Genomic DNA, 25676 nt, shown 5'->3' with positions numbered 1-25676 from the left:
CATGGTCTCAGGGTCCTGGGATCGAGCCCCGCATCGGGCTCTCTGCTCAGCAGTGAGCCTGCTTCCTCCTCTCTCTGCCTGCCTCTCTGCCTACTTGTGATCTCTCTCTCTCTCTCTCTGTCAAATAAATAAAAAATTTAAAAAATAATAATAATAATTTGGGGGGGCGCCTGGGTGGCTCAGATGTTAAGCGTCTGTCTTCTGCTCAGGTCATGATCCCAGGGTCCTGAGATCCGGCTCCCTGCCCCATGGGAAGCCCGCTTCTCCCTCTCCCACCCCCACGCCCCTTGTGTACTCTCTCTCTCTCTCTCTCTCTCTGTCAAATAAATAAAATCTTTTTAAAATATATATATATATATTTATATTATATGTATATAATATAAATAATTTGGGGTTTGAAATCTAAGGGAACCACCCTGCTCTTCCCTTAAAATTGCTTTCCCTTAAAGCAAAACTCCGTCTAGGCTCACAAGTAGAAGGTAAGAGGTAAAAGGTCTGGTCTAACCCTCTGACGAGATGCAGATGCTGGGCTCTCTCCCTGAAAAATTGCTTCACTTCCTGCCTAATCAAAACAAGCTTGGCAGTTTATGTGGAAAAACAAGTCCAACAGATGCCGCTCTGAAAGTGTTAGGCTTCTGGACTCCTTTGAGGTAGCTAAGCGTATGCCTCTGGATAAAAAAGCACTGTGAGTAACATTTCCCACATCCCTTCAAGCCTCCAGACCTAGATGTTTGGGTAGTATTCCTGATGTAAGGTATTACTCTCCTGATCTAAGCACCGATTTAAAAAATGTTTCCCAAATTAGGTAGTGCCGTCAAACAATAACACTGATAGCCTTTGTGAACTGGTCACACCTTAGTGATGTGAGCTTTCATTAGCATTTAAAAAGGAAGAAGGGAATCCAGATTGTAGCACTAACATCTGCTGAATGATTTCCTTTTTCTCTCTAGAGATGCACTGTCCAGTATAACCACTTCCCACGTGTAGGTATTTAATACATTTCAATGTAAATTAACTAAAATTAAAGGAAATCACAATTTCAGTTTCTGAGTCACATTAGTCACATTTCCAGTGCTCAGTAGCTACCTGCAGCTAATGGCTACCATCCTGGACAGCACAGACATAGAGTGTTTCTACCACTGCACAAAGCTCTATTGGACTACACTGCTCCAAATACTAAACTAGTCTTATACTGGAAATACTCTTCTTCTGCCACACTGCCTGCCACAGATTAACAATAAATAGTTGTTGGAAAACATGGTTCAGTTAGTACATTAGCATTGCTGGTGGCAGTTATAAATAAACTTTGTGGAGAAGGAATTAACAGTACATATTTTTCACATGTGGGTTGCATATTTCAAACCCACTCCCAGAATTTGTTTCTCCAAAGAAATGCTATCAAACAATCACTGAACCGCTTCTATCAAGCCAAACCCCCTGACAAAAGACTTAGGCTCCCACTCTGGGGATCTCAGTCCATTACAGCAGACACTCAGTAAGTAATAAAAAACTTTAAGTGCTGGGATTTCTGGAAAACTCAGGGGACTTTGGGGAGGGGTTCTTCACCCAGATGGGGTTCAGGGAAGGCTTTCCAGACGTGGGGTTGGTTACAGGAATGAGTTTTTGAAACAGAAAGGAGGGGGAAAGCTTTCCAGGTGAAGGGAAGAAATACAAATGGAGAAACAAGGAACGAAGGGACACAGACTCGCTCTTCAGGGCCAGGAAGTGAGGTTGCCCAGGCAGTGACTGTATTGTCCTGTGAACACCGTAGAAGTGGGATTAGACTGGCATTTTTTTTTTAAAGATTTTTTTTTTTTTATTTGTCAGAGAGAGAGAGAGCGAGCGAGCACAGGCAGACAGAATGGCAGGCAGAGGCAGAGGGAGAAGCAGGCTCCCCACAGAACAAGGAGCCCGATGCGGGACTCGATCCCAGGACGCTGGGATCATGACCTGAGCTGAAGGCAGCTGCTTAACCAACTGAGCCACCCAGGCGTCCCTAGACTGGCATTTTATAAAGATCACTCTGTCAGCTTCTGGAGGAAAATGAATGTGGCAGGTGGGAGTGGGGTGAGGGGTGTCAGTAAGCATGAAAAGACCAGCAAAAAAAAGCCTTTTTTTTGTGGGAAGGCAGGTGAGAGATGACATGGCTATCTGGCAGTGTTAGACCAAAAGGAGCCACTTCTCAGAAATTAAGGGAGTGTAATCAGCAGGCTGGTTGACTGCCTGATTACAAACGATGTAAGGAAGAGGGAAGTGAGTCTAAGGTGACTCTCAGGTTTCTGGCTTAACTGAGTAGATGACGGTATCTCTAGTGGAGAATGCAGGAGTGGGAGCAGATCTTGGGAGGGGCCTGAGGAAAGATGGTGAGTTTAGTTAAGGACTGACTGGGTTTCAAAGGTTGTGGGTCATGCAGGTGGATGCTATGCACTAGTCACTGATGAGTCCTTGGGTAGAGAGCTCTGGGGTGGAGGAAGAGATCTGAGAATTGTCAGTGTATCAAGAAAGCTGAAGTCGGGAGAGGAAGTGAGACTATTCAGAGACACTACGTAGATGGAAGCAGCAGAGGATTAAAGATAGGACCCATGCAGCCTGTTTTCATAATAACCTTTATTATGACAGGCAAAAAAAAAAAAGATAGGATCCATCTCTGGAAATGCCAATATTAGGGGGCAAGCTCAAATCCCCTGAGCAGAGACCAAAGAGGAAAAGGGAAGAAAAACCTCTCTAGAGCAGTATCCACAGAGTCAAAGGAAGAGTGAATTTCAAGCAGGGGAGACTAGCCAACAGCAGGCACCAATGAGGAGGTCAGTTAAGGTAAGAACAGAAGATGCTCACCAAGAAGAGAACCAGTGCTCGTTATGGCCGGAGCTGTTTCCATGGGAAGATGAGACTGGAGGTCAGACTCCCGTGGCTGACTGGGAGGTGAGGCACTTCACTGGACGCCAAGTCATGATAACAAAGGATGGAAACCATCAATGTCCAACAAGAGAGGGCTCCTGAATTACAGCAGATCGACCGAATTGGTATAGCAGGCTATCGTTTAAAATTACAAGTCTGTTTGGCAACAAGGAGAATAATGATATAATAACCAATGAAAAAGCACACAATCTTATCTACCCTACGATGACAATGAAGAAACTACGAAAACCGTATAAATGAATTGGAAAGCAAATGGGAACATGATCTGATGACAGGATAGGACAGGATAGGACTGTGTCTTTCTCTTTTCCAATTGTATATTGTTTGTACCATGTTGTTTGTGTAAGGGACAGTTTTTCAATACTTTTTAGTATGCATTACAATGTATAAGATCTTTATAACAAGTTGGTCAGAAGACCTCAAATCAATGTGATTAAACAGTTTTCATCAAATTTCCTCAAGAATGTTAAGATTTGGATACACACACACACACACACACACACACACACACACACATACAGACACACACATATATGTGTATATATACATAGATATTTGTAGCACGGTTATGAAGTGTCATTAAGTGGGAATAAAGGGATCCGACATTGAAAAGCTGACAGGGTAACCGAGCAGTTTAGTCGGCCTCTACACAGAAAGGTTGACTGCAATCTTGGAGGCACTTTTCCGCAACAAACATTTCCTGAACACCTCGCACATACCCTGGGGCACATACGGAGAAGACAAAGACGCTATATACTGGAGGCCTGGCTCACAGTGTGATGAAGACATAACCAAGTAAACAAATGATGAGAGGGCGGGAGAGTTGCCCAAGTACAGTATGACTAACGTGTGGAGGCCACAGTTAACACTCTGCCCCAGGGAGGGGCACCTGTCAGGAGAAATGCCGGGCCTGCCTCACCTCCCCTACAGTAGCCTCTTCTCTGCTGGCCTCCCCCACCCTTCTCAGTCCACAAATAGCCACCCCACTAACCGTGCATGTTCACTGAGAAGACTCCTTCCGTCAGCACCTGCCACAGGCCCTAAAGTAACATCCAGGAGAAAGGCATGGAAAGTTCTGCTCTGCCCTTCATGCCTTCATTTTTTCTTATTTAATATCACTCTTGTTCACTTTCAAAGTTTGTTAAAGTCTTCTCTTTGGGGGGGGGGTGCAGGAGAGGGTCAGGGTGACTAGCTACCCTAAGTATCCCAACTCCTAAGTTTCTAGTGAAAGCACCTGGTATGGAACCGCGCCTAGTACCATATATTCTCTCATGACCACCAAACCCCACAGAAAAACAAGAGTTACGATTGAGATTCTCCTCATCCAGATCTATGATGAGCCTGTAAATGTGATAATATGAAACAAAGTCCACTTCAAGTGTAATAGTCATAGATTTGTACACATTGCAGAGAGAGCAAATTATTTTCAAGGTAGCCTCCAGCACTTAGAATCCCACCAATGAAAAGATGAGTGCATGATAATCCACAAGGAAGGTTCACCTCAACCTTTTGGGCAACTCAAAATTCTTGCTTTACCTATGGAAACACTATGTTTCTGGTTTGCTGACAAGCACTTTGCAGAGTCCCTATCTTCAGGATTGTTCCCATATCTTAATATTATGTAGGAAGAGCAGAAAGCTGTCTCCCTTTTGCCACTTTCCAAAATGTTCATTTATCCACATGTTAGTGTCTCAAAGGGCAATGCCAATATTCACACAGCCATTATTCTGTTCAGGAAACTGGGTGTAACACTCTTTATATTGTTCCATGGTCAAGAAAACTATTTTCAATTTTGTTCATTTTTTACACCAGTGAATTTTTGGGGAAAAAAAGATGCTCATTATAAAGCATCCAAAGCAGTTCAAAAAAGCACAAAGAAATGTAAAAATCATCTAAAATCCTAATAACCAGCTTCAACATTAGGTGAATTCCAGATATATGCAGATATAGATAAAAGGCTAGCTACAAAACTACCCCCAGAGACCAGAATAATTTAAACAAAAATGAGATCTTACTACAGTGCTATTTTAATTTAAAAATAGTAAATAAAATTCTGTTTGACAGGAAAAAAAAAAGAAAATTGAATAGAACAAAAAAAATTCATGAATATAGGATATTTCTTCAACATATTTATCCCCAAAAGATCATCTAAAGAGTAAAGACTAACCTAACCCAATCTTTAGTAGTGAGTTTCCAAAGACATTTCTAAAACATTAAGAGATTAATATTTCTTTGTTGTTGTTAAAGATTTTATTTATTTATCTGACAGAGAGAGACACAGCGAGAGAGGGAACACAAGCAGGGGGAGTAGGAGAGAGAGAAGCAGGCTTCCAGCTGAGCAGAAAGCCCAGTGCGGGGTCTCCATCCCAGGACCCTGGGATCATGACCTAAGCCAAAGGCAGACGCTTAATGACTGAGCCACCCAAGCTCCCCAAGAGATTAATATTTTTTTTAAAGATTTTATTTATTTATTTGACACAGAAATCACAAGTAGGCAGAGAGGGGTGGGGAGCAGGCACCCTGCTGAGCAGAGAGCCCGATGTGGGGCTCGATCCTAGGACCCTGAGATCATGACCTGAGCCGAAGGCAGAGGCTTTAACCCACTGAGCCACCCAGGTGCCCCAAGAGATTAATATTTTAATGGATAAAAAATTACATGTTTTGAGGTGCCTGGGTGACTCAGTTAAGCATCTGATTCTTTTTTTTTTTTTAAGATTTTTTTTATTTGACAGAGAGAGATCACAAGTAGGCAGAGAGGCAGGCAGAGAGAGAGGGGGAAGCAGGTTTCCTGCCGAGCAGAGAGCCCAGATGCAGGGCTCGATCCCAGGACCAGCTGAAGGAGAGGCTTAACCCACTGAGCCACCCAGGCACCCAAGCATCTGATTCTTGATTTCGGCTCAGTCACGATCACAGAGTCGAGCACATCTGAGCCCTAAATTGGGCCCCATGCTGAGCAGGGGAGACTGCTTGAGATTCTCTCTCTCCCTCTCCCTCTGCTCCACCCCCCCACAATCATGTGCTCTCATGAGCTCATACTCTCTCTCTCTCTCAAATAAATAATCTTTTTTTTTTTAATTATGTTTTAATCTTAGAAACGTTCTCTTCCTCCAGGACTTGCCTCTTTGCTATCTCCCTGTATTTAACCTTGCCTCTCCCAATCTTCCCCAACAGCCAGAATGATCTTTTCATGAGTCAAATCAGATCTCATAAGTCTATCCTTTAAACCCTCAAAATGGGGGCGCCTGGGTGGCTCAGTGGGTTAAGCCGCTGCCTTCGGCTCAGGTCATGATCTCGGAGTCCTGGGATCGAGCCCCGCATCGGGCTCTCTGCTCTCTAGGGGAGCCTGCTTCCTCCTCTCTCTCTGCCTGCCTCTCTGCCTGCTTGTGATCTCTCTGTCAAATAAATAAATAAAATCTTTAAAAAATAAAAAAAATAAAAAAAATAAACCCTCAAAATGTTGCCAGTCCAGACTTCCTGTCATTGCCTGCGTTATGGCTGAATGTTTGTGTCCCTCCCAGTCCCCCAAAGGAGTTGAAGCCCTAACGTCCAATGTGGTGATATCTGGAGATGGGCCTTTGGGGGGGAATTCGGTTTAGATTAGGTCATGAGAGTAGGACCCTCATCATGAGATCTGTGGTCTTGTAAGAGGAAGAGAGAACTCTCTCTCTCCAGGCTCATGGTCCTAGGAAAGACCATGTGAGGACACATGGAGGAGGGCCCCCACCAAGAACCAAATCTGTCAGCACCTTGATCTTGGACTTGTAGTCCCCAGAACTGTGAGGAAAAAACCCACCCAGTCTATGGCATTTTGTTACAGAGCACAAGCTACCTAAGACAGCCTCCAAGTCGAACTGAACGGGCTGCGGGCTCCAAACTCAGCTCGTCCTGCTCTCTCCCAGGCTCTCATCCCAGAGTCACACTGGCTGTTCTCTGTTGCTCTCCAGACCCTGCCAAGCGCAGTTCTGCGCTCGAGCCTGTGTTTGAGCTTCTCTGCCTGGACCACAGAGCCAGCTTCTGCTCAGGTTTCTCTTTCTCTCTCAAGAAGGCAGCATCCCTAGAGGAGGCAACAGAAAGGGATGCCCTCAGGAGAGAGTCAAATTTAAGTTAAAGCAGGGACGCGGGGTCCAACTGAGTGCTTTGTTCACCGTGAAGCGGACGTTTCAGAGAGCGGAGAGCAGGGGTGTGAAAAGGCGGGGGTGGTGTGGCTGGGCTAAGGGAAGCCTAGAGAGGAACCACAGCCCCAGACAGCAAAGGACCCCAGTAGCCACGGCTCACCCTTTTTACCTTTATTATTATTATTATTAAATTGGCAAGACATTGGCGGGGATGTTGTTGTTACTACAATGAAAAGATGAAAAGGAGTGAGTGCCAAAGTGATCAAAGCATCAGACTTTAGGGGGAGAAAATGCTCAGTTCTCAGTGGATGGTGGCTTTCAATTCACTCTCTCCTCTTTCTGCCATTGGCACAAATCCCAAAACCCAGCTCTTCCTCCTGATGTTTCCTCCCTCCTGGCAATGTTTCTGGGCATGATGGGTTGAGCTGGCTGCAAAACTGACAGAAGAATTGGCTGTGCCCCTCAGAGTCAGCTGCGGGCCGGGGGGTGACGTGTCTCAGGAGGCCCTGGCCTGGGGCTGCGGATAGAACTGGCGGGCCACGTGATGCCAGGCTCCCGTGCAGGCTCCCACGACACAGGGATGGTCTGAGTGCGCTCAGGCTGGCAGGCAAGGTCAAGGTATACTCAGCCTGCTAGACGGGGTCGAGATAGGGCACAATCCAGCTCTGGGCCTGGAGATCCTAGAAGCACCTTTCAAAGCACAGTTGGGTCTAGACAGGTCCTGCTAGGGAGAGTGCTCCCCACCCTGGCAGGGTGCCCTGGGGCCTCAGGGGTGGGGTTTACTGAACTTCTGTTTATACTGCAAAGTATACAAAATTCACACTCTTTCCAGGGACAGATCCACTTGTTAATCCTCCTTTTAAAACAGGACCAGCAGGGGCACCTGGGTGGCTCAGTGGGTTGAGCCTCTGCCTTCGGCTCAGGTCATGATCCCAGGATCCTGGGATTGAGTTCCCCGTAGTCGTTGGGCTCTCTGCTCAGCAGGGAACCTGCTTCCCTTCCCCTCTCTCTGCCTGCCTCTCTGCCTGCTTGTGATCTCTGTCTGTCAAATGAATAAATAAAAGCTTTAAAAAACAAAAACAAAAAACATTTAAAAATAGCACCAAAAGGGGTGCCTGGCTGGCTCAGTCGGTAGAGGGAGTGAGCAGCTCTTGACCTTGGGGTCTTGAGTTCGAGCCCCACACTGGGTATAGAGATTACTTAAAAATAAGGCCTTGGGGCGCCTGGATGGCTCCGTCATTAAGCATCTGCCTTCGGCTCAGGTCATGATCCCGGGGTCCTAGGATCGAGCCCCACAGCAGGCTCCCTGCTCAGGGGGAAGCCTGCATCTCCCTCTCCTGCCTCCTCTGCTTGTGTTCCCTCTCTCACTGTGTTTCTCTCTGCCAAATAAATAAATAACATATTTTAAAAATTAAAAAAATAAAAAATAAACAAAACCTTAAAAAACAAACAAACAAAACCAGAAACCCTGATAAACAAAAATGGATTGAACACATCATCTTTCAAAAACAATTTTAACTCGTTTCATGTAAGTCCTCAGAGCGCCTGCCTCTGTACGTGGTGTATTTGATATCATCGCCGTGCTTTACCGACGCACACACTCTGCTTTGGCGAGGGGGGCACAGCTACTGCCCGAGGTCCCTGCCAGTGGAAGGCAGAGGATACTCCAGACACAGGTCTGCTGGATGGACGCCCATCCTCCCCAGCGCTCCCGGGCCATGTCCACTGCCTCCACCGCAGCGGGACAACCACACGGAGTCAGGGCTGGGTGGGGATTTGGTGCGGCTACTGCTGTCTTCTTTATGGCTCCTTTTAACAGAACTCAGGAAGGTTTTTGCTGAATCAGGTGCTGGGGAATCATGTTTGTGAAACTCTTCCCGTGCAGAAAGGTAAACATCCCAGCTCTCTCCTCCAAGATGCCAAAAGGAAAGAAGGCTAAGGGGAAGAAAGTGGTCTCTGTCGTGAAGAAGCAGGAGGCCAACACGGTGCTCACTCCCCTGTTTGAGAAAAGGCCCAAGACTTTTGGCATCGGACAGGACATGTCACCCAAAAGGGACCTCACCGGCTTTGTCAAACGGCCCCACCACACCCGGCTGCCGCAGGCAAAGGGCGAGTCTCTGTAAACATCTCCAAGTGTCTCCTGCCATGAACCAGTTCGCCCAGGCCGGGGACCGCCACACAGCTACTCAGCTGCTGAAACTGGCCCACAGATGCTGACCAGAGACAAGGGGACAGAAGCAGCAGAGACTGTTGGCCCAGGCTGAGCAGAGAGCTGTCGGCCAAAGGACGGTCCCCACTAAGACGCTGCCTGTCCTTTGAGCTGGGGTTAATACTGTCCCCACCTTGGTGGAAAACAAGACGGCTCAGCCAGCAGTGACTGTCCCTGCGGTGGACCCCACTGAGCTGGCTGTCTTCCCACCTGCCCTGTGTCCTGAGATGGGGACAGAGCTGGGGAAGGCCAGGCTGGGGCCGACAGGAAGACCTGCACTACTCTTGCCTTCACACAGGTTAACTGGAAAGACAGAGGAGCTCCGCCGGCGAAGCCCGTGGAAGCCGTCAGGACCAATGACAATGATGGATACGATGACATCTGTCACCCCAGGGGAGGCAACATCCCGGGTCCAAAGTCGGTGGCTCACATTGCCAAGTTGGAAACGGCAAAGGCTAAAGAACTGGTCACCAAACCGGGCTGAGTGTATGCTGTTGGATTTTCTGTACAAAAAAGTAATAAAAAGTTCTCCCCACCCCCCGCCCAGAAAAAAAGGAAAAAAGGTAAATGCCACAATGCGTCTGACTCCAGCCATGAGCTAGTTCGTGAGAATCCTTGATACACATGTAATCTGGTGCCTAACTGAACTCCACACACCCTTTCCCTAAATAAGTACTTTAAGAAAAAACACTTTATTAGGTTAAAAATTGGACTGCGTAAAAAGGCCCTCATCTCATTAGACAAGGGAGGGAACCTGAGGTGAGAGAGGCCCAGGGGACTGTTGCAGGAGACACAGGTCCTCTGGGGAACCAGAGGGGCCTCTGGCGACACCGGTATTGCTTTTAGACATTTATCACCAGAACCCCCCAGTTTGAAGAATTCGGTATCCCTGATCAGCACAGATTAAAGTTGTTGGAGAGTCTCCTAGATTTTCAGAGAATTCTCAGACCTGAAAGGGGCCTTAGAAAAACACTGCAAGCAGATAGTTTTCCAGGGCGGTCATAAGTTAGCGCAGGCCTTGGAAACAAAGGACACCGGGCCTGGGAAGGGCACTTCCAGGAGCCGCGCTACCCAAGCTGAAGATGTGGCGCACGACGTTTATGTTCCAGTGGGGCTTCCGCTCAATTTCTCATTACCTGAGGACTCCCAGGTCTCTCCCTGACATGCTGATTTGGAGGGTCTGAGAAGGGGCATGGGAACGGATGTTTTGAGCACTGCCCCCCCCCAAGTGAGGCTCATTATCGGGGAGGTTTTCTTCCTTCCTTCCTTCCTTCCCTTTCTTTCTCTTCCTTCCTTCTCTCTCTCTTTCCCTCTCTCTCGTTCTTTGAGATTTTATTTATTTATTTGAGAGAGAAAAGGAGAGAGTGAGCAAGAGAGCACAAGCAGGGGGAGCAGCAGAGGGAGAGGGAGAAGCAGGCTCCCTGTGCGGGCTAGATCTCAGGATGCTGGGATCATGACCTAAGCTGAAGGCAGCCGCTTAACGGACTAAGCCATCCAGGTGCCCCCAGGGACATTGCTTTAATGCTCTGACACAAGACAAGAAGATTACCATTTTGAAGGCAGGTAAAACCTTTAAAAGGTCAGAAAATAATTCTCTCCATTTGCAAAATGCTGTCTTTGGTTTACAAAAGAAAGGATCTGGTCCCATCATTCTCTTTTTTGTAGTTATTTACATATATATGCATTTGCAGATATACATATCATTTGTATTTCAATTATTTTTATATACATGATTACTTGTTTATTTACCCAAACCATAGAGGAGATCATAAAACATTAGCAAAACACAAGGCCCCTGGGTGGCTCAGTCAGTTAAGCATCAGGCTCCTGACTTGGGCGCAGGTCCTGATCTCAGGGTCATGAGCTGGAGCTCTGCCAGAGTGTGGAGAGTGCTTAAGATTCTCTCTCTCCCTCTCCTGGCTTGTGCACACGTGTGTACGCTCACATACTCTCTTTCTCTCTCTCAAAAAGAAGAAGAAAAATTAGCAAAATAGAACTACATTGTCACCATCCAGAGCAAACGATCAGAAATGAGACGAGCGTCCTTCCAGGTTCCTCTCTCCAGACAAGCATTTGGGGTCATATACCACTTTGCACACCTGGGGCCGTACTAGGCATTCACTTCTGCTACCTTTATTTCTACATACGAATATTGCTTGACTCTTTTCATGGCAATACAGATCTATGTCATCGTGTTTCTAACTGCATAATATTCCATTTGTATGAATATACTATAATTTGCTGAATAAATACTCCTGTTTAAAGTTCTTTTTAAAAAAACTGGTATAGAGTAGCACCTGGATGGCTTAGTTGGTTGACCGGCTACCTTGGGCTCGGGTTATGATCTCACAGTCCTGGGATCCAGCCCTGCATCAGTCTCCCTGCTCGGAGGGGAGCCTGCCTCTCCCTCTCCTCCCTGCTTATGCTCTCTCTCTCTCAAATAAATAAATAAAATCTTTAAAAAAAAAAACTGGTATAGAGGACAAAAACTGGTACAGAGGTATAGAGGACAGATGGATGAAACTCCTAAGATTCATTTCACATAGATGATGAGGAAGTATGTTGCTTATAAAACCCTCACAGAGTTTATGAGACATGTAGGATGCAGATAGTAAGTTAGTAACCTGTAAGATGGGTTAAGCAAAGTGAATGGACCATTTGTGTGTTAAAATATAGATACAAAGATTTAAACAAATGACAGTGTTATTTAGAAAGGGATTGGAAGGGGGTATCTGGATGGCTTAGTCAGTTAAGCATCTGACTTCTGCTCAGGTCCTGATCTCAGGGTCCTGGGATGGAGCCCTGTATCAGGCTCCCCACTCAGTGGGGAGTCTGCTTGTCCCTCTCACTCTGCCCCTCCTCCTGCTTGTGCTCTTTCTCTCTCAAATAAATAAGATCTTTTAAAAAGGGGGGAGATGGAAGGACAAAATAAATTTTACATAGTAATAATATTTAATAAAACACTAGTAAATTTAATATCTAATTTATAATTATATTTATTTAGATACTAAGTATAGGAATAATACAAAATATTTTATAACTTATCATTAATATTGTTAAAAAGATTTCCCAGGTCCCCTGGGTGGCTCAGATGGTTAAGAATCTGCCTTCAGCTCAGGTCATGATCCCAGGGTCCTGGGATCTAGCTCCACATCAGGCTCCCTGCTCAGCGGAGCAGCCTGCTTCTCCCTCTGCCTGCTGCTCCCCCTGCTTGTGCTTGCGTGCTCTCTCTGACAAATAAATAAATAAAATCTTGAAAAAAAGAAAGATTTCCCATTTAACAAAATATGAATACTCTATAATAAACCCTGGTTCATGTTCTCTCTAGATTGGCAGTTCCATCGGCCCTAAACTGACCATGCTATCGGTGACACTCCTTACATCTGGGTCTGGCCCCTCAGAGTTATCATGGACTCATCCCATAACACGGGCTTAGCAAAGCCAGCTGAAGGGGAAAACTTACAACTTTTACTTCTGCACACCTGGGAGCCCCTCTACCCCTGTCTCCCCAGAAGCTCCCTAGTCTATAAGCATACTTAGGGCAATACCTGGGTGGCTCAGTGTAGGAAGTGTCTGCCTTCCTCTCAGGTCATGACCCCAGGGTCCTGGGATCCAGTCCCTCATCCGGCTCCTTGCTCAGCAGGGAGCCTGCTTCTCCCTCTGCCTGCTTTGCCTGCTACTACCCCTGCTTTGCACGCGCTCGCTCTCGCTCTCTCTCTCTCTCTCTCTCTGGCAAATAAATAAACAAATAGAATCTTTTTTAAAAAAGCTTATGTAGGGAGCACCCACCAGCAGCAAACCTCCCCCTATTGAACCGCACAGACCCACAGCAGTAGTGCTCCCACTTTAGGGTATCAGAAACTCCTGGGGGGGCTTGTTAAAGCAGATTCCTGGGTCGCCCCCGGAGTTTCTGCTTCAGTCAGTGTGGGGTGAGGTCCGGGTGTATGCATTTCTAACAAGTTCCCAGCCAGCCCATCCTTGGTTTCCAGACCACACTTTCAAGAACCGTCAATCTAGAAAGAGCTGGTTTAGAGCATGAGCTTGTTCATAGATGGTATATGCAGTCCATGTCCTTACCTGTGGTGAAGGGATTGTTTCCTCAAACATTTAATGTGCATCTCACCCAGCACCACCTGAGGGAAATTTAGAGGAATATATCATCCCTGGGGGACCTGGGAGTCTAATTTGGAATCAGTAACTTGACTGCTATGTGAAGAGGCTTGTATCCACCCTTGTGTGGATGGGAGCAGAAGGTCTGAGGCAATGACTACGTTGTAGGGGGGAGGGAGGAGTCACCTGGGGAAGGTGATACTTGAGAGGTAATGTGAGGATGAAAAGTTGTTGGCCACGTGGGCAACATGGGGAAAGGAACTTGGGGAACAGAGACTCTATAGCACAGGGCTGGGAGGTGCTGAGCCTATGGTGTGTGGTGAGAATCCCACTGTAATTCTGATAGCAAGTGAGGCCTCAAGCTGTAGTAGTGATGGTAAAAGCTTTACGTTTCTTTGAGTGCTCACTACAATGTAGTTGGTACAGTGATGAATGTTTTATCTGCATTGTCTCACTTAATTCTCATAGCCACCCTATGAGGTGCAGATCTAATTATATTGCCAAAGCATATTGGTTTCCTAGAGCTGCAGAACGAAGGCCCTCAAAGCAGCTGGCTTCAACAATGGGAATTTACTGTATCGGTCCTGGAGGCTGGAAGGCTGAAATCGGGCTGGAAGCAGACTAGTTTCCTTCTGAGGGTTGTGAGGGAATGCTCTGTTCTGGGCATCTCTCCTTGACATCTCTGTGTGTGTCTGTCTTTGTGTCCAAATGGCCCCTCTTTTATAAAAAGAGACCCTTGTACTGGATTAGGGCCCACCCTGAGGACCTCACTTTAACATGACGACCCTGTCTCCAGATAAGGTCACATTCTGAGGTAATGAGGGGCAGGACTTCGACATATGAATGTTATAGGGGACACGATACAACCCAGAACACCATTCTACAGATAAAGAAACGGAGGCTCAGAGAGTTTAGGTAAGCTGCCCACGTCCCTCCTGCCCTGTGGGTAGGTCAGAAACAGCTAACTAGTGGTCATAGGTTCAACCTAAAAAGTAGCAGAACAGGGGCTGGCTGAAACGCAGGCCTGTCTGAAGGCACAGCTGTGCTCTGTCACCCGGTGCTTTACTGGCTTCTAGTGTTTGTTTCTACCATGTTTCTGCAAGGTTCCCTGGGAACCCAGGGGCCTGGAGACCAGGGTGCCAAGCTGCTAGCCTGGGAGTTTCTGGTTCTTGAGTTTCTGGGTAAGATATTCTTCTATTTTCTATCTTACCTGCTCAACTGTGGGAAGTTATTAGAGTATATGAAACATTTAAAATTCATGAAAGAAAGGGTCTTTTTCAAAATGATGTGCTGTTTTTGTTGTTAAAATGTGAAATACTTATACATACGGAATTTGAGTATAGCTATTTTTTTTAAAGATTTTATTTATTTATTTGACAGAGAGAGAGAGAGCACAAGCAGGGGGAGTGGCAAGGAGAGGGAGAGGGAGAAGCAGGCTGGGAGCAGGGTGATGTAGGGCTGGATCCCAGGACTCTGAGATCATGACCTGAGCCGTAGGCAGATGCTCAACCCACTGAGCCATCCAGGTGTCCAGCTATCCTATTCTTTTTTTTTTTTTTTTTTGAGATTTTATTTATTTATTTGACAGAGATCACAAGTAGGCAGAGAGGCAGGCAGAGAGAGAGGAAGAGAAACAGGCTCCCTGCTGAGCAGAGAGCCCGATGCGGGACTCGATCCCAGGACCCTGGGATCATGACCTGAGCCGATGGCAGAGGCTTTAACCCACTGAGCCACCCAGGTGCCCCAGCTATCCTATTCTTAATGTCCTTCTCAAACAGCCGAAACATTTGCAAACAATGTGTTAACCCTTAAACTTGCACTGTAAGTATAATCACTTGGAATTATTTCAGTATTCAGGGATTGAAGCACCTTAACTGTTTATCAATAAAGATTCAGACAAAGAATTTTGTCGGTATCCAGACAATAATTCCATATTTTCCACAGTATTTAAAAGGGAAGAGCCCTGCTCCAAATACTTCTATAAAGACTTTGTTATTTTAGCAACTGGAGCAAATTTTCATCATGGGAAATTGGTAAACCACTTCAGTGAAAGAAAAATAAAAATAAGGAGGGTTTATTCTTACTTTTGAATGCTTTAGCTATAGTCTGACATGTTTTCCAAACAAAAATTAGAGCACGTGGTTTACTCGTGAAATCAACAAGACAAAGTGGTGGCCATCTGGCCTATCTCTGGAAATGTGAGATGTCTGGACATTGTTAAGTACAGCACACAGATGAGTAATCCTGAAGCCGAAATTTAATCACACTCCTGCATGTTTAAAGGAATCCAGAACCTGGGGATTCGAAGATGACTGGGCGCTTTCCAGCCCAGAGCCCTATCTATCTCTTACTTTTCACAGCCAGATTTCTTAGAAGGATTCTCTGTACTTATTATCCCTTTTCCTCACCACCACCTGCCCTTCTGTATAACACTTTCTCCTCTACCTCTTCCAGCCACTTAGGGGTCCAGTAACGGTGTCAAGTACCCTATGGGCTAGTCACTGCATGGCCTGAGGAAATTTAGTTGGGTAAGGGCTCTTCCCCAGCTAGGAGTTCTGTCTTACTTGTAATCGGCGACACGCCAGCAAGACGCAGGCAGTGCGTCCTGCCTGATTTTGGCCCCCAGTGCTGTAGTCGTGTGGGGAAACGCAGCTCATTTTATGATTCCTTCCTATTAGCCTGTTAAGACTGAGAAAAAGAATTTGCAACTAACTTCTGCTTGGAAGGGGTGTCACCCTTGAGCCCTAGGTTTTGGTACTTTGTCATGGTTTCATCAACAGAGTGGTTGGTGATAGCAATTTTCAGTGCAGCCAAATTTTGATTTGTTTGGAGGTAACCTGATTGTATAGTTAGATTAGACAAAACACCCTGGACAGAATCACCCCCAACTTAATCATAATTATATTGATATTTTAAAAATTATTGATTTTAATAATATATATAATTATGTGATCATAATTACTCTTAATATTTGATACTGATATTTGAAATACAATTACTGATGTTCAAAAATTCAACTTCAGATCTTACATCTAATTAACTAAAATAATTAACTCTGTCACACGCTTTGAAAGAGTCTTTATAGTATGTTAAACTTTAATTCGTCTCTTCTGATGGCTTTAGCTCAGCATAACAAATGTGACAAGGAGAGATACTCTCCCAAGACTTAGAACAAGAAGCAAAATACTTCAGGACCTGGAAGGTAGAACTAGATCAGGCAGAGAAACCAAGTATGGCTTGGCTGGGAACTTGTCAGAAATGCATACTCAGGACATCTGCATGGCTCAGTTGGTTAAGTGTCCAGCTCTTGGTGTTGGCTCAGGTCATGATCTCAGAGTTGTGCAACTGAACCCCATGCCAGGCTCCGCACCGGGCATGGAGCCTTAAGGGAGAGAGAGCTTAAGATTCCCTCTCTCCCTCTGGCCCACCCCAGCCTGCATGCTCTCCCTCCCCTTCTCTAAGGAAGGAAGGAAGGAAAGAAGGAAGGAAGTGAGGGAGGGAAGGGAAAGAGATGTTTGCTGGATCTGAAACTAAGGTAATGGGAGATGCTCTTGGAAAAATCCTTGCCACCCAAGCTCCCCTGAGGCTAAGTCATCTCAGAAAGCCAAGCTTCAGTTTTTACACAGGAAAGAGCTTTGGAGCAAGACTCTGACTTGGGCAAACAAAATGACGTCAAAGGACCTGTGGTCACTAGTACAGGGAATTAGAACCAGGGAAGCGTTTATTAGAAGGGGCTTGCATGAGTCACAGAGAACCTTCCCTCCTACAGTCAGTGCCAGCACCATCCCCCTTTGCCACGCCCCACCCTGCTCCTCCAACTCATTTGACTAAATCAATAGATATGACCCAGAAGTCTAGTTTCAGGAAAACTGCTGGAGTTTTGGTAAGAATCTGTTTTCTTGGGGCGCCTGGGTGGCTCAGTGGGTTAAAGCCTCTGCCAGGGTCCTGGGATAGAGCCCCACGTCGGGCTCTCTGCTCTGCAGTGAGCCTGCTTCCCTTCCTCTCTCTCTGCCTGCCTCTCTGCCTACTTGTGACCTCTGTTTGTCAAATAAATAATAAAATCTAAAAAAAAAAATAAAAAGAATCTGTTTTCTTACGTTTGGAAACTTTAAGAGCTCCGCAGTGAACATCCCAGCAAACAAAACCCACCCCAAGCCCTGTCAGTTCAGTGAAAACTAAGGGCTTCCCCACGCAAATTGTCCCCATTTGGACATGTAGACTCCGAGAAAGACCTTGGTGTGTGCCTTGCTCCTGCTGTACGTTAGCTCCTTTATCGTCATATTGACGCTCATCTTTCACAGATAATGGATCTGCACTCAGAAACATTAAGGCACACGCAGGCACACTGGGATTTGCTATCTGCTACCCTGGCGTGTGCCATTCACACTCAGTTAAACTCAAGCTATGACACATAGCTAGGAGCCACCCAGGCAGGGGTTTTAAGCTTAAACAGACAGGAATTATGAAACAAGCACATGAAAAAAATTCCAACCCCATTCTGTGGACCACGGACTGGCCTATAATCAGGGGTTAAAGTGTAACTAAGAAAAAATACATCCCAGCATCTGTCAAAATAAAATGTAATGCCTTGTAAATCTCATTTAATTCCTACTTAAAATTGAGTCAGTAAATAGATAATACTCGCTCTTCTTTCTTTTACTAAAAGCTTGTACATTATTAATCCTTAGAAGCCAGTGCAACCCACGTCTTTAATATTTTCAGCAAAGTGCCTACCGTTGTTACATAATTCTGCTACCTCAAAGGTAACGGAAAAAACATGACTTACCAGAAAGACCTATAAGCCCAGACACCAAAATAACTTGCCAGGCATTTATTCTGAACCACGAGAGTTGGATTTATATGCTCTAGCCAGGAAGGAGCTCATTTAGTTCTCACCCAACCGTGGCAAGATTGTTCCTATCAATTCAGACCATAAATGCAGGTATGATGTTTCTGCTCCTCGGTAAATACGACATTACAATTCAACTTCCTCTGCTATTGAACAATTGCTCTATCAGCAACATTGAAAATGGTGGCCTTGACTACTTCTAGGATGTGAAATAATTTACATCAAACTTTAGACGGAGGAAAGCCAGCAACCAAAAAAGCAGGCACCTGGTAAAGCACGCTGTCCGCCGGCCCTCGTCTGGGCTTCGTACAGAACTTGCGCCAGGAGGCACCGCTGGGGCGCCAATCCCACTCACAGGGAGATGATAATAATGCCGTACTCCGCACCCTGAAAAAGACAGTGTGGTTACAAACCCAACATGGTCCCTCCCAGCGCAGTAAGATCTGAGGAAAGGCACTGAACTTCACACACCGCCATTCAGCCACTTACAACATGGCTTCGAATACAGTCACAGTCACAGTATTGGTGCAACTGTCACCACGATCCATTTTGGAGCATTCTCATTACTTCAAGAAAGAAACTTTGGGGCGCCTGGGTGGCTCAGTCGGTTAAGCCTCCGACTCTTGATTTTGGCTCAGGTCGTGATCTCAGGGTCCTGGGATGGAGCCCCACATCCGGCTTTGCACTCCACTTGGAGTCTGCTGGAGAGTCTCTCCCGACTCTCCCTCTGCCCCTCCCCCCCTCGTGCAGGGCACCTGCTCACTGGCTCACTCTCTCAAATAAGTGGATAAATCTTTTTTAAAAAGTAAACAATAGGGGCGCCTGGGTGGCTCAGTCAGTTGGACATCTGCCTTCAGCTAGGTCATCATGGGATCGAGCCCCACATCGGGCTCCTTGCTCAGCGGGAAGCCTGCTTCTCCCTCTCCCACTCCCCCTGCTTGCGTTCCCTCTCTCGCTGTCTCTCTCTCTCTGTGTCAAATAAATAAATTATTTATTTTATTAAAAAAGTATACAATAGAGAAAGCATTTGAAACTAATAGGGAATTCATTTTTCACAGCATTTATAATACTGGCTCGTCTCTACTTTTACATTTGCGGATTGCCCACACTTTGAAAGGTGGCAGTTTTTTGTTTGTTTGTTTGTTTTACCCCTAATTTCGAGGAAATCCAACGAACATCCCTTCTGCACATTTTTATTAATCCTGCATATGCCTTTTAAAGCGCACAAGGAGGCAAGCTCACTCTTGGGCGAGGCCTGGGCCCCCCGCAGCTTCACACAGGGCAGTCGTGTCCAGTGGGAGGAAGAATGTGGCTTCTCACCAGTTCTGCACATACTCTTCTGTTTGCAGACAAAGTGAGATTGTGGTATCTATGCAAAACACTCCCCACACAATGAAATAGCAATAAAGGATAGTGTTGATTTTATTTATACAGGCAAGGGACACATTTCCCTTCTCCTCCAAGGATCAGCAGGAAATGTAGGCAGTGGCTAAAGCAAGCCCATCTGGACATCCCACAAAGCGAGCAACAGGATTAGAGCCCGGCCCATGCATGGTTTCTGTTATTACTTCCAAAGATAAACAAATGGCCAGCAAATCAAGATGGGCTTGGTTACGCTTTTGGCTTTAATATGAAATTCTTCTACAGGTATCAGCTCCAAAAAGTGCTTGTTTCTTGTATTGAATAGATTTTTTTTTTAAAGGTTTTATTTTTTGACAGAAAGAGAGAGATCACAAGTAGGCAGAGAGGCAGGCAGAGATAGAGAGGAAGGGAAGCAGGCTCCCCACTGAGCAGAGAGCCCGATGTGGGGCTTGATCCCAGAACCCTGGGATCATGACCTGAGCTGAAGGCAGAGGCTTTAACCCACTGAGCCACCCAGGTGCCCCGAATAGATTGTTTTTTAATTAAATCCGTTTTCTGCATGTTTAAAACATCTTGCTTTTAATTTTCTTTGATAAGATTCCCAAGGTTTTTGACATGTGTTGGAACCACCAATGACCATCAACCATTTCTAAAATACACCAATATTGACCAGGGCTACTTTAAAACTTAGAAATAGCTTGAGAAAGAACTAAATTATATTCTTAGTTTTCAAGAGTATTGACAGATATGTGAAATTAATGTCAGGTAACATGAGAAACTGGACAAAATTTTAAAAGCAAAATCCATAGGTGGGTCAGTATTTTTGTGTTTGAATGTCAATTTTTTTGAACATTTTTTTTTCTTTATCTGTGGCTCTACTGACACCAAGTTAAGCACGGGGAAATCTTTGCTGAGCACCCCACAGGTGCCAGGCATTGGGGTAAACATGCACCTGCAGAAGCCATTCAAACTGTGCCACCATGATCTTACAACATGCAGCCCACGGGTGGGTAGCTGGTGGTTGGGGCCTGTCACGTGACTAGGGTTTACAGAGGAGAAGCCCAAGCACAGCGCTGTCTGCAGACGGCAAGACAAAGTACTCCAAGGAGGAGGGCGTTGGCGGCCAATGAATTCCTTGAGGTTTCGAAAAGTGACTCATGACCTGACTTCCAATTATGTTTTAAAATGCAAAAGCAGCTGCTCTTGAATACTACACAGTATTACACGTTGCAGCAATTGCAATATTTCTTAAAAAGAATGAAAGGACCTAAATTCCTGGAAAAAATATCAGCCTCAGTATTTAGTCAACCAGCCCCGTCGGGATCCCCGGTCAGAAGGCTCATGGCAGATTTCCCTCCACAGCAGCGGGGCCAGCCACCTGCCTTCTTCCCACTGTCATCTCTAAGGCCATTAGGGAGGGGGGCAGTATTGGGACGGCAAGCCCTCAGGAAGATCAGAAAAGTTTAAAAAGTCAGGCCGCCTGGCGGGCTCAGGCAGAGGATCATGCGACTCTTGGGTCTCAGTTTTAGGTTCGAGCCCCACGTGGGGTATAGAGATTACTTGAATAAATAAACTTAAAAAAAAAAAAAAAAAGTTTGAGGTCAAGAGAAAAGCAGGTGTCCTCTCGTGGGAAGCATTTCTTAAGATGCTTACTCCTCAAAGTGTGGGTCATGGGCTGAGCCATCAGCATCACCCAGACCATGCACTGGTCATCACTGGGTTGACAGCAGAATCTGGACACTTATTAAAATGCAGACTCCCAGGCCCCACCATAATCACAGAACTATAACCTACATCTTAACAGTGATTCGTATGTACATTAAAATGTGAGAAATAGGGGGCGCCTGGGTGGCTCAATGGGTTAAAGCCTCTCTGCCTACGGCTCGGGTCATGATCCCAGGGTCCTGGGATCGAGCCCCGCATCAGGCTCTGTGCTGAGCAGGGAGCCTGCTTTCCCCCTCTCTCTGCCTGCCTCTCTACCTACTTGTGATCTCTGTCTGTGAAATAAATAAATAAAATCTTTTAAAAAAATAAAAAATAAAATGTGAGAAATAAGACAAAAAAGTGACCCTGAAAGATTTGGAACTGATTAGTGAAATTGATCAGTAGGAGATAACCCCTGCTAGGTTACCCAGAAAGGAGATTTTACTAAAAGCTTAGTGAAAGATATTCCCATGCCCAAAGGAAGACTGTGTTAGGTGAAAAGGGAGTCAGTAAACCAAAGAATGAGAACCAGCAAAACAATGCTTAGTCCATGTGTATTTAAAGAACTCAAAGTATTACAGATACAAAAAAGATCTCGTTGTCCTGTGACATACTGGTATTTCATCAGGCCTCAGGGAATGCTCTCTTAAAAAAGAGAGAGAGAGAATGCGGGAGAGAGACAACATTCAGTTTCCTTTAGTAAGAATCCCTTTGGAGTGAATAGTTTGACTTCTGTTTGGCTTGACTTGGGGAAACGAGGAGAAACAGAGATGGTTTTACTTAGGGTGCTTACTCATTCCAATGGCTGGAAAAGCTTATCTCCAAAAAGAAATGAATAATGTGGCAATCCATTTACACATCTGAATCATGTGGGTCTGTTTCGGGAGAATCCTTTAAGGACTGATCCTGAGCCAGAAACCAAGAACATTCAGTTGCTGTCTGAGGGCCAAGCCCTCGATCGTGGTGACTCAAATGAGTCTCGGTTTCACACTTGTAAAAATCTAAGACCAAATCAGAATCAGGGAGTGATGAAGACACAGACCTCGTGTTACAATCTCCCATTTTCCGTATTAGTATGTCCCTCATCACTCACAGTATTTCTTTTCTGCTAAGCCCAGACTGGACCTGGGTGTCCTCCCTACCTTGACACTCCCAGCAGCCCACACACCGACTGGCTTCGCCATGCCACAGGAAACCTGTCAGCTGTCCCCGACAAAAGGTCCTGCCAGCTCTAAACTTCTGTCATTCTGGGACAGAAGTCCAGGCTGCAGTATGCCCCATCTCCAGGAGCAACTTAAAAAAATCACAATTTGGGGGCGCCTGGGTGGCTCAGTGGGTTAAAGCCTCTGCCTTTGGCTCAGGTCATGATAGCAGGGTCTTGGGATGGAGCCCCGCACCGGGCTCTCTGCTGAGCAGGGAGCCTGCTTCCCCCTCTCCCTCTGCCTGCCTCACCACCTACTTGTGATCTCTCTCCCTCTGTCAAATAAATAAATAAATAATCTTAAAAAAAAAAACAAAAACCAAAAAAGAATCACAATTTGATGTGATGTAATGAGCAACAGGTATTATATAACATTGAAGAATCACAGACCTGTACCTCTGAAACCAGTAATACGTTAAATGTTAATTAATTGAATTAAAATTTTTAAACATGTTTAAAAAATTAAAACTAAAGAATCACAATTTGGCCATTACGACATGTCTCCCATGGCCCTCACTAAACATTAGCCCACATGGACTCTCGCCGGGTTACTATATACCCCTCGCCCTCTTGGTGCCTATATACACTTTCTTTCCTTAGTGACGAGGATGAAGCCTCAGGATTCCGTTCTAAAGGATCCCTAAAATTTCTTCAAGACATAGCTCATGTATTGCTAATAATAAAAACTACCTTTTAGAGATAGGAAGAAAACCTGCCACTATCAAATGTCTGAACAGCACCACTATTGACATTTTGGGCTTTTGCCGCTATCAAATGTCTGAACAGCACCACTATTGACATTTTGGGCTTTGTTGCAGGGGAGGGGGACGTCCTACCCACTTTAGGATGTTGGACAGCATCCCTGACTTCCACCTGCTAGAAAGCAGTAGCAACTCCCCAGGTTGTAGCAGCCAAACTCCTGCCCAGACGTTGCCCCACGTCCCCTGGGGGGCAAATCCCACCCTCTCCCTCTGTTGAAAACTTCTGTTCTAAATGATTATACTAACTCTCTTAGGAAGATGGGATTACGGATGATTCCCCCCCCCCTTATTTTCTTGTACTTTCTAAATCTTGTCTAATGGATGTATATTGTTTATATGTTAAAAATAAACTAGTGACTGGGGGCAGCTGGGTGGCTCAGTCAGTTAAGCATCTGAATGTTGATTACAGCTCAGGTCAGGATCTCAGTGTCATGAGACGGAGCCCCAAGTCAAGCTCCAAGCTAGGCATGGAGCCTACCTGGGATTCTCTCCTTCTCCTTCTGCCCTTCTAGTTCATGCACGCTCTCTCTCTCTCTCTCTCAAATAAATAAATAAATCTTGAAATAAAATAAGCTAGTGATCTTCTACTTTTTAAAGAGAAATATCTGGGATGTCTGGGTGGCTCAGTTGGTTCAGTGTCTCCCTTCGGCTCAGGTCATGATCCCAGGGTCCTGGGATCGAGTCCCACATGGGGCTCCTTGCTCAGCGGGGAGCCTGCTTCTCCCTCTGCCTGCTGCCCCCCACCCCGGCTTATGCTGCTCTCTCTCTCTCTTTCTGACAAGTAAATAAATAAATAATCTTAAGAAGAAATATCATTAGCTACACAGATGCCTCAAGTTGATCCCTGAGTGAGTGCCAATGTGTGGTTCATTCAGTTTAAAAATTCAATTCGGGGCACCTGGGTGGCTCAGTAGGTCAAGCGTCCAACTTTTCCTTTTGGCTCAGGTCATGATCTCAGGGTCATGGGATCTAGCCCCATGTCCGGTTCCTGCTCCGTAGGACGTCTGCTTGAGATTCTCTCTCTCCCTCTGCTCCCACCCCTACCCCCAATGCTCACATGTGCTCTCTCTCAAATAAATAAACCTTTAAAAACATTTTAAAAATAAAAATTCAATCCAGTCCCTAAAAATACTATCTGCCACATAGATACCTTAAATTAAACTTCTCTTCAATGTGTAAAAGATGCAAAAGAAGGAACTTTAGACAAGAAAGCAGGGATTGAGGCCTCTAACCATTCAGAAAAAAAAAAAAAATCTAAACCCTTCTTCACCATGGTAAACCAGTGGGGCATTAGAAAGAGATGTAAAGTAAAAAGTATTTACCTAAAACATTCCACATGTACACTTTAGTCAGAAAAACACTTGCATTGTCGGAAAAAATAAGGCACATTTACTTCATCTTTAAGAACTGCTATGTGTATAGACTATGCTAAAAAAAAAGTCAAAATCAGAAAATTAAAATATCTGAGTCTAAAAACACCCATTACCTCATCTTCTTGGCTACTAGACTAGGGTTTTTCTTTCTTTCTTTCTTTTTTTAAAGATTTTATTTATTTGACAGAGAGAGATCACAAGTAGGCAGAAAGGCAGGCAGAGAGAGAGGGGGAAGCAGTCTCCCTGCTGAGCAGAGAGCCCGGTGCGGGGCTTGATCCCAGGACCCTGAGATCATGACCTGAGCCAAAGGCAGAGGCTTAACCCACTGAGCCACCCAGACGCCCCTAGACTAGGGTTTTTCTTAGTTATTATTACCATGAATTTTATTATTAAGTATTTTTCATTCAGTCTGGCAAGGCCCTACGTGCCAGGAAGAAACAAGTTCTCAGTGAAGTACTCCCCGTCTACTACCTTTAGGACAAGGATGACCCTTCCCTCTGCCGAGACCCCCACCCCCACCCCAGCACACACGCAGCATCTTCTGCCCTCCTCTGCTTACCCAGGGCACTGCCAGAGGTTCGCATGTCTTCTGCTCTCAGGAAGAAGCTCCCTCTTGTTCAGTGGGGTGATCCCAACCGCGGCTTCCAAAAGAGCCGTGTATTTCTTGTACCTCATCTTGTCTCTCTCAGTACAAGGTCTTGTACATTGCGGGCACTCATCAGCGGAAGCACACAAAGCAATCTTTGCACCGCCCCAAGCCCCTGCGTTTTTAGATGCTCTGTGTACCCCTAGCTTGAGCTATTAAACTCTGCAGGGTGGGGTAAGGGTGGTGGCGAGGCTGAGGCCAAGCCACAAATACATAAAAAAAAGGAAAGGCCCAAAAAAAAAAAAAAAAAAAAAGGAAAGGCTCATTCGGATTTCCCTGCAACGTCAGTATTATATAAGACTACAGAATTTTGAATGAAGCACTAACGAAAATGACTGGCAGGACAACTGTGGTTCCAAACACAGCAATCTAACGTACACTCCCCAATTAATCCGCACATAAATCTGTGACGCTGCTAATCCTTCAA

At 45.5% G+C, this 25676-nt stretch overlaps 1 protein-coding gene and 1 pseudogene across 1 annotated transcript in view; one reads left to right on the top strand and one right to left on the bottom strand.

The window, feature by feature from the left end:
- LOC111153615 (tight junction protein 2) overlaps window positions 1–25435 on the bottom strand; it is a 101272-nt gene extending 75837 nt beyond the window's left edge. The window contains exons 1-2 of the mRNA XM_022512752.1: window positions 25163–25435; window positions 18469–18589 (exon numbers count right to left, since the gene is read on the bottom strand). Coding sequence (XP_022368460.1) covers window positions 18469–18589; window positions 25163–25278 — 237 coding nt within the window. The 5' untranslated portion in view covers window positions 25279–25435. The remainder of the gene's footprint in view (window positions 1–18468; window positions 18590–25162) is intronic.
- LOC111153616 lies at window positions 8951–9727 on the top strand (annotated as a pseudogene).
- Window positions 25436–25676: the final 241 nt, after the last annotated feature.

Source organism: Enhydra lutris, unplaced genomic scaffold (assembly GCF_002288905.1).
Source record: "Enhydra lutris kenyoni isolate GAN:26980312 unplaced genomic scaffold, ASM228890v2 scaffoldscaffold33, whole genome shotgun sequence".
In the NCBI taxonomy this organism is placed as follows: domain Eukaryota; kingdom Metazoa; phylum Chordata; class Mammalia; order Carnivora; family Mustelidae; genus Enhydra; species Enhydra lutris.
This window is presented reverse-complemented; position numbering and strand designations above follow the sequence as displayed.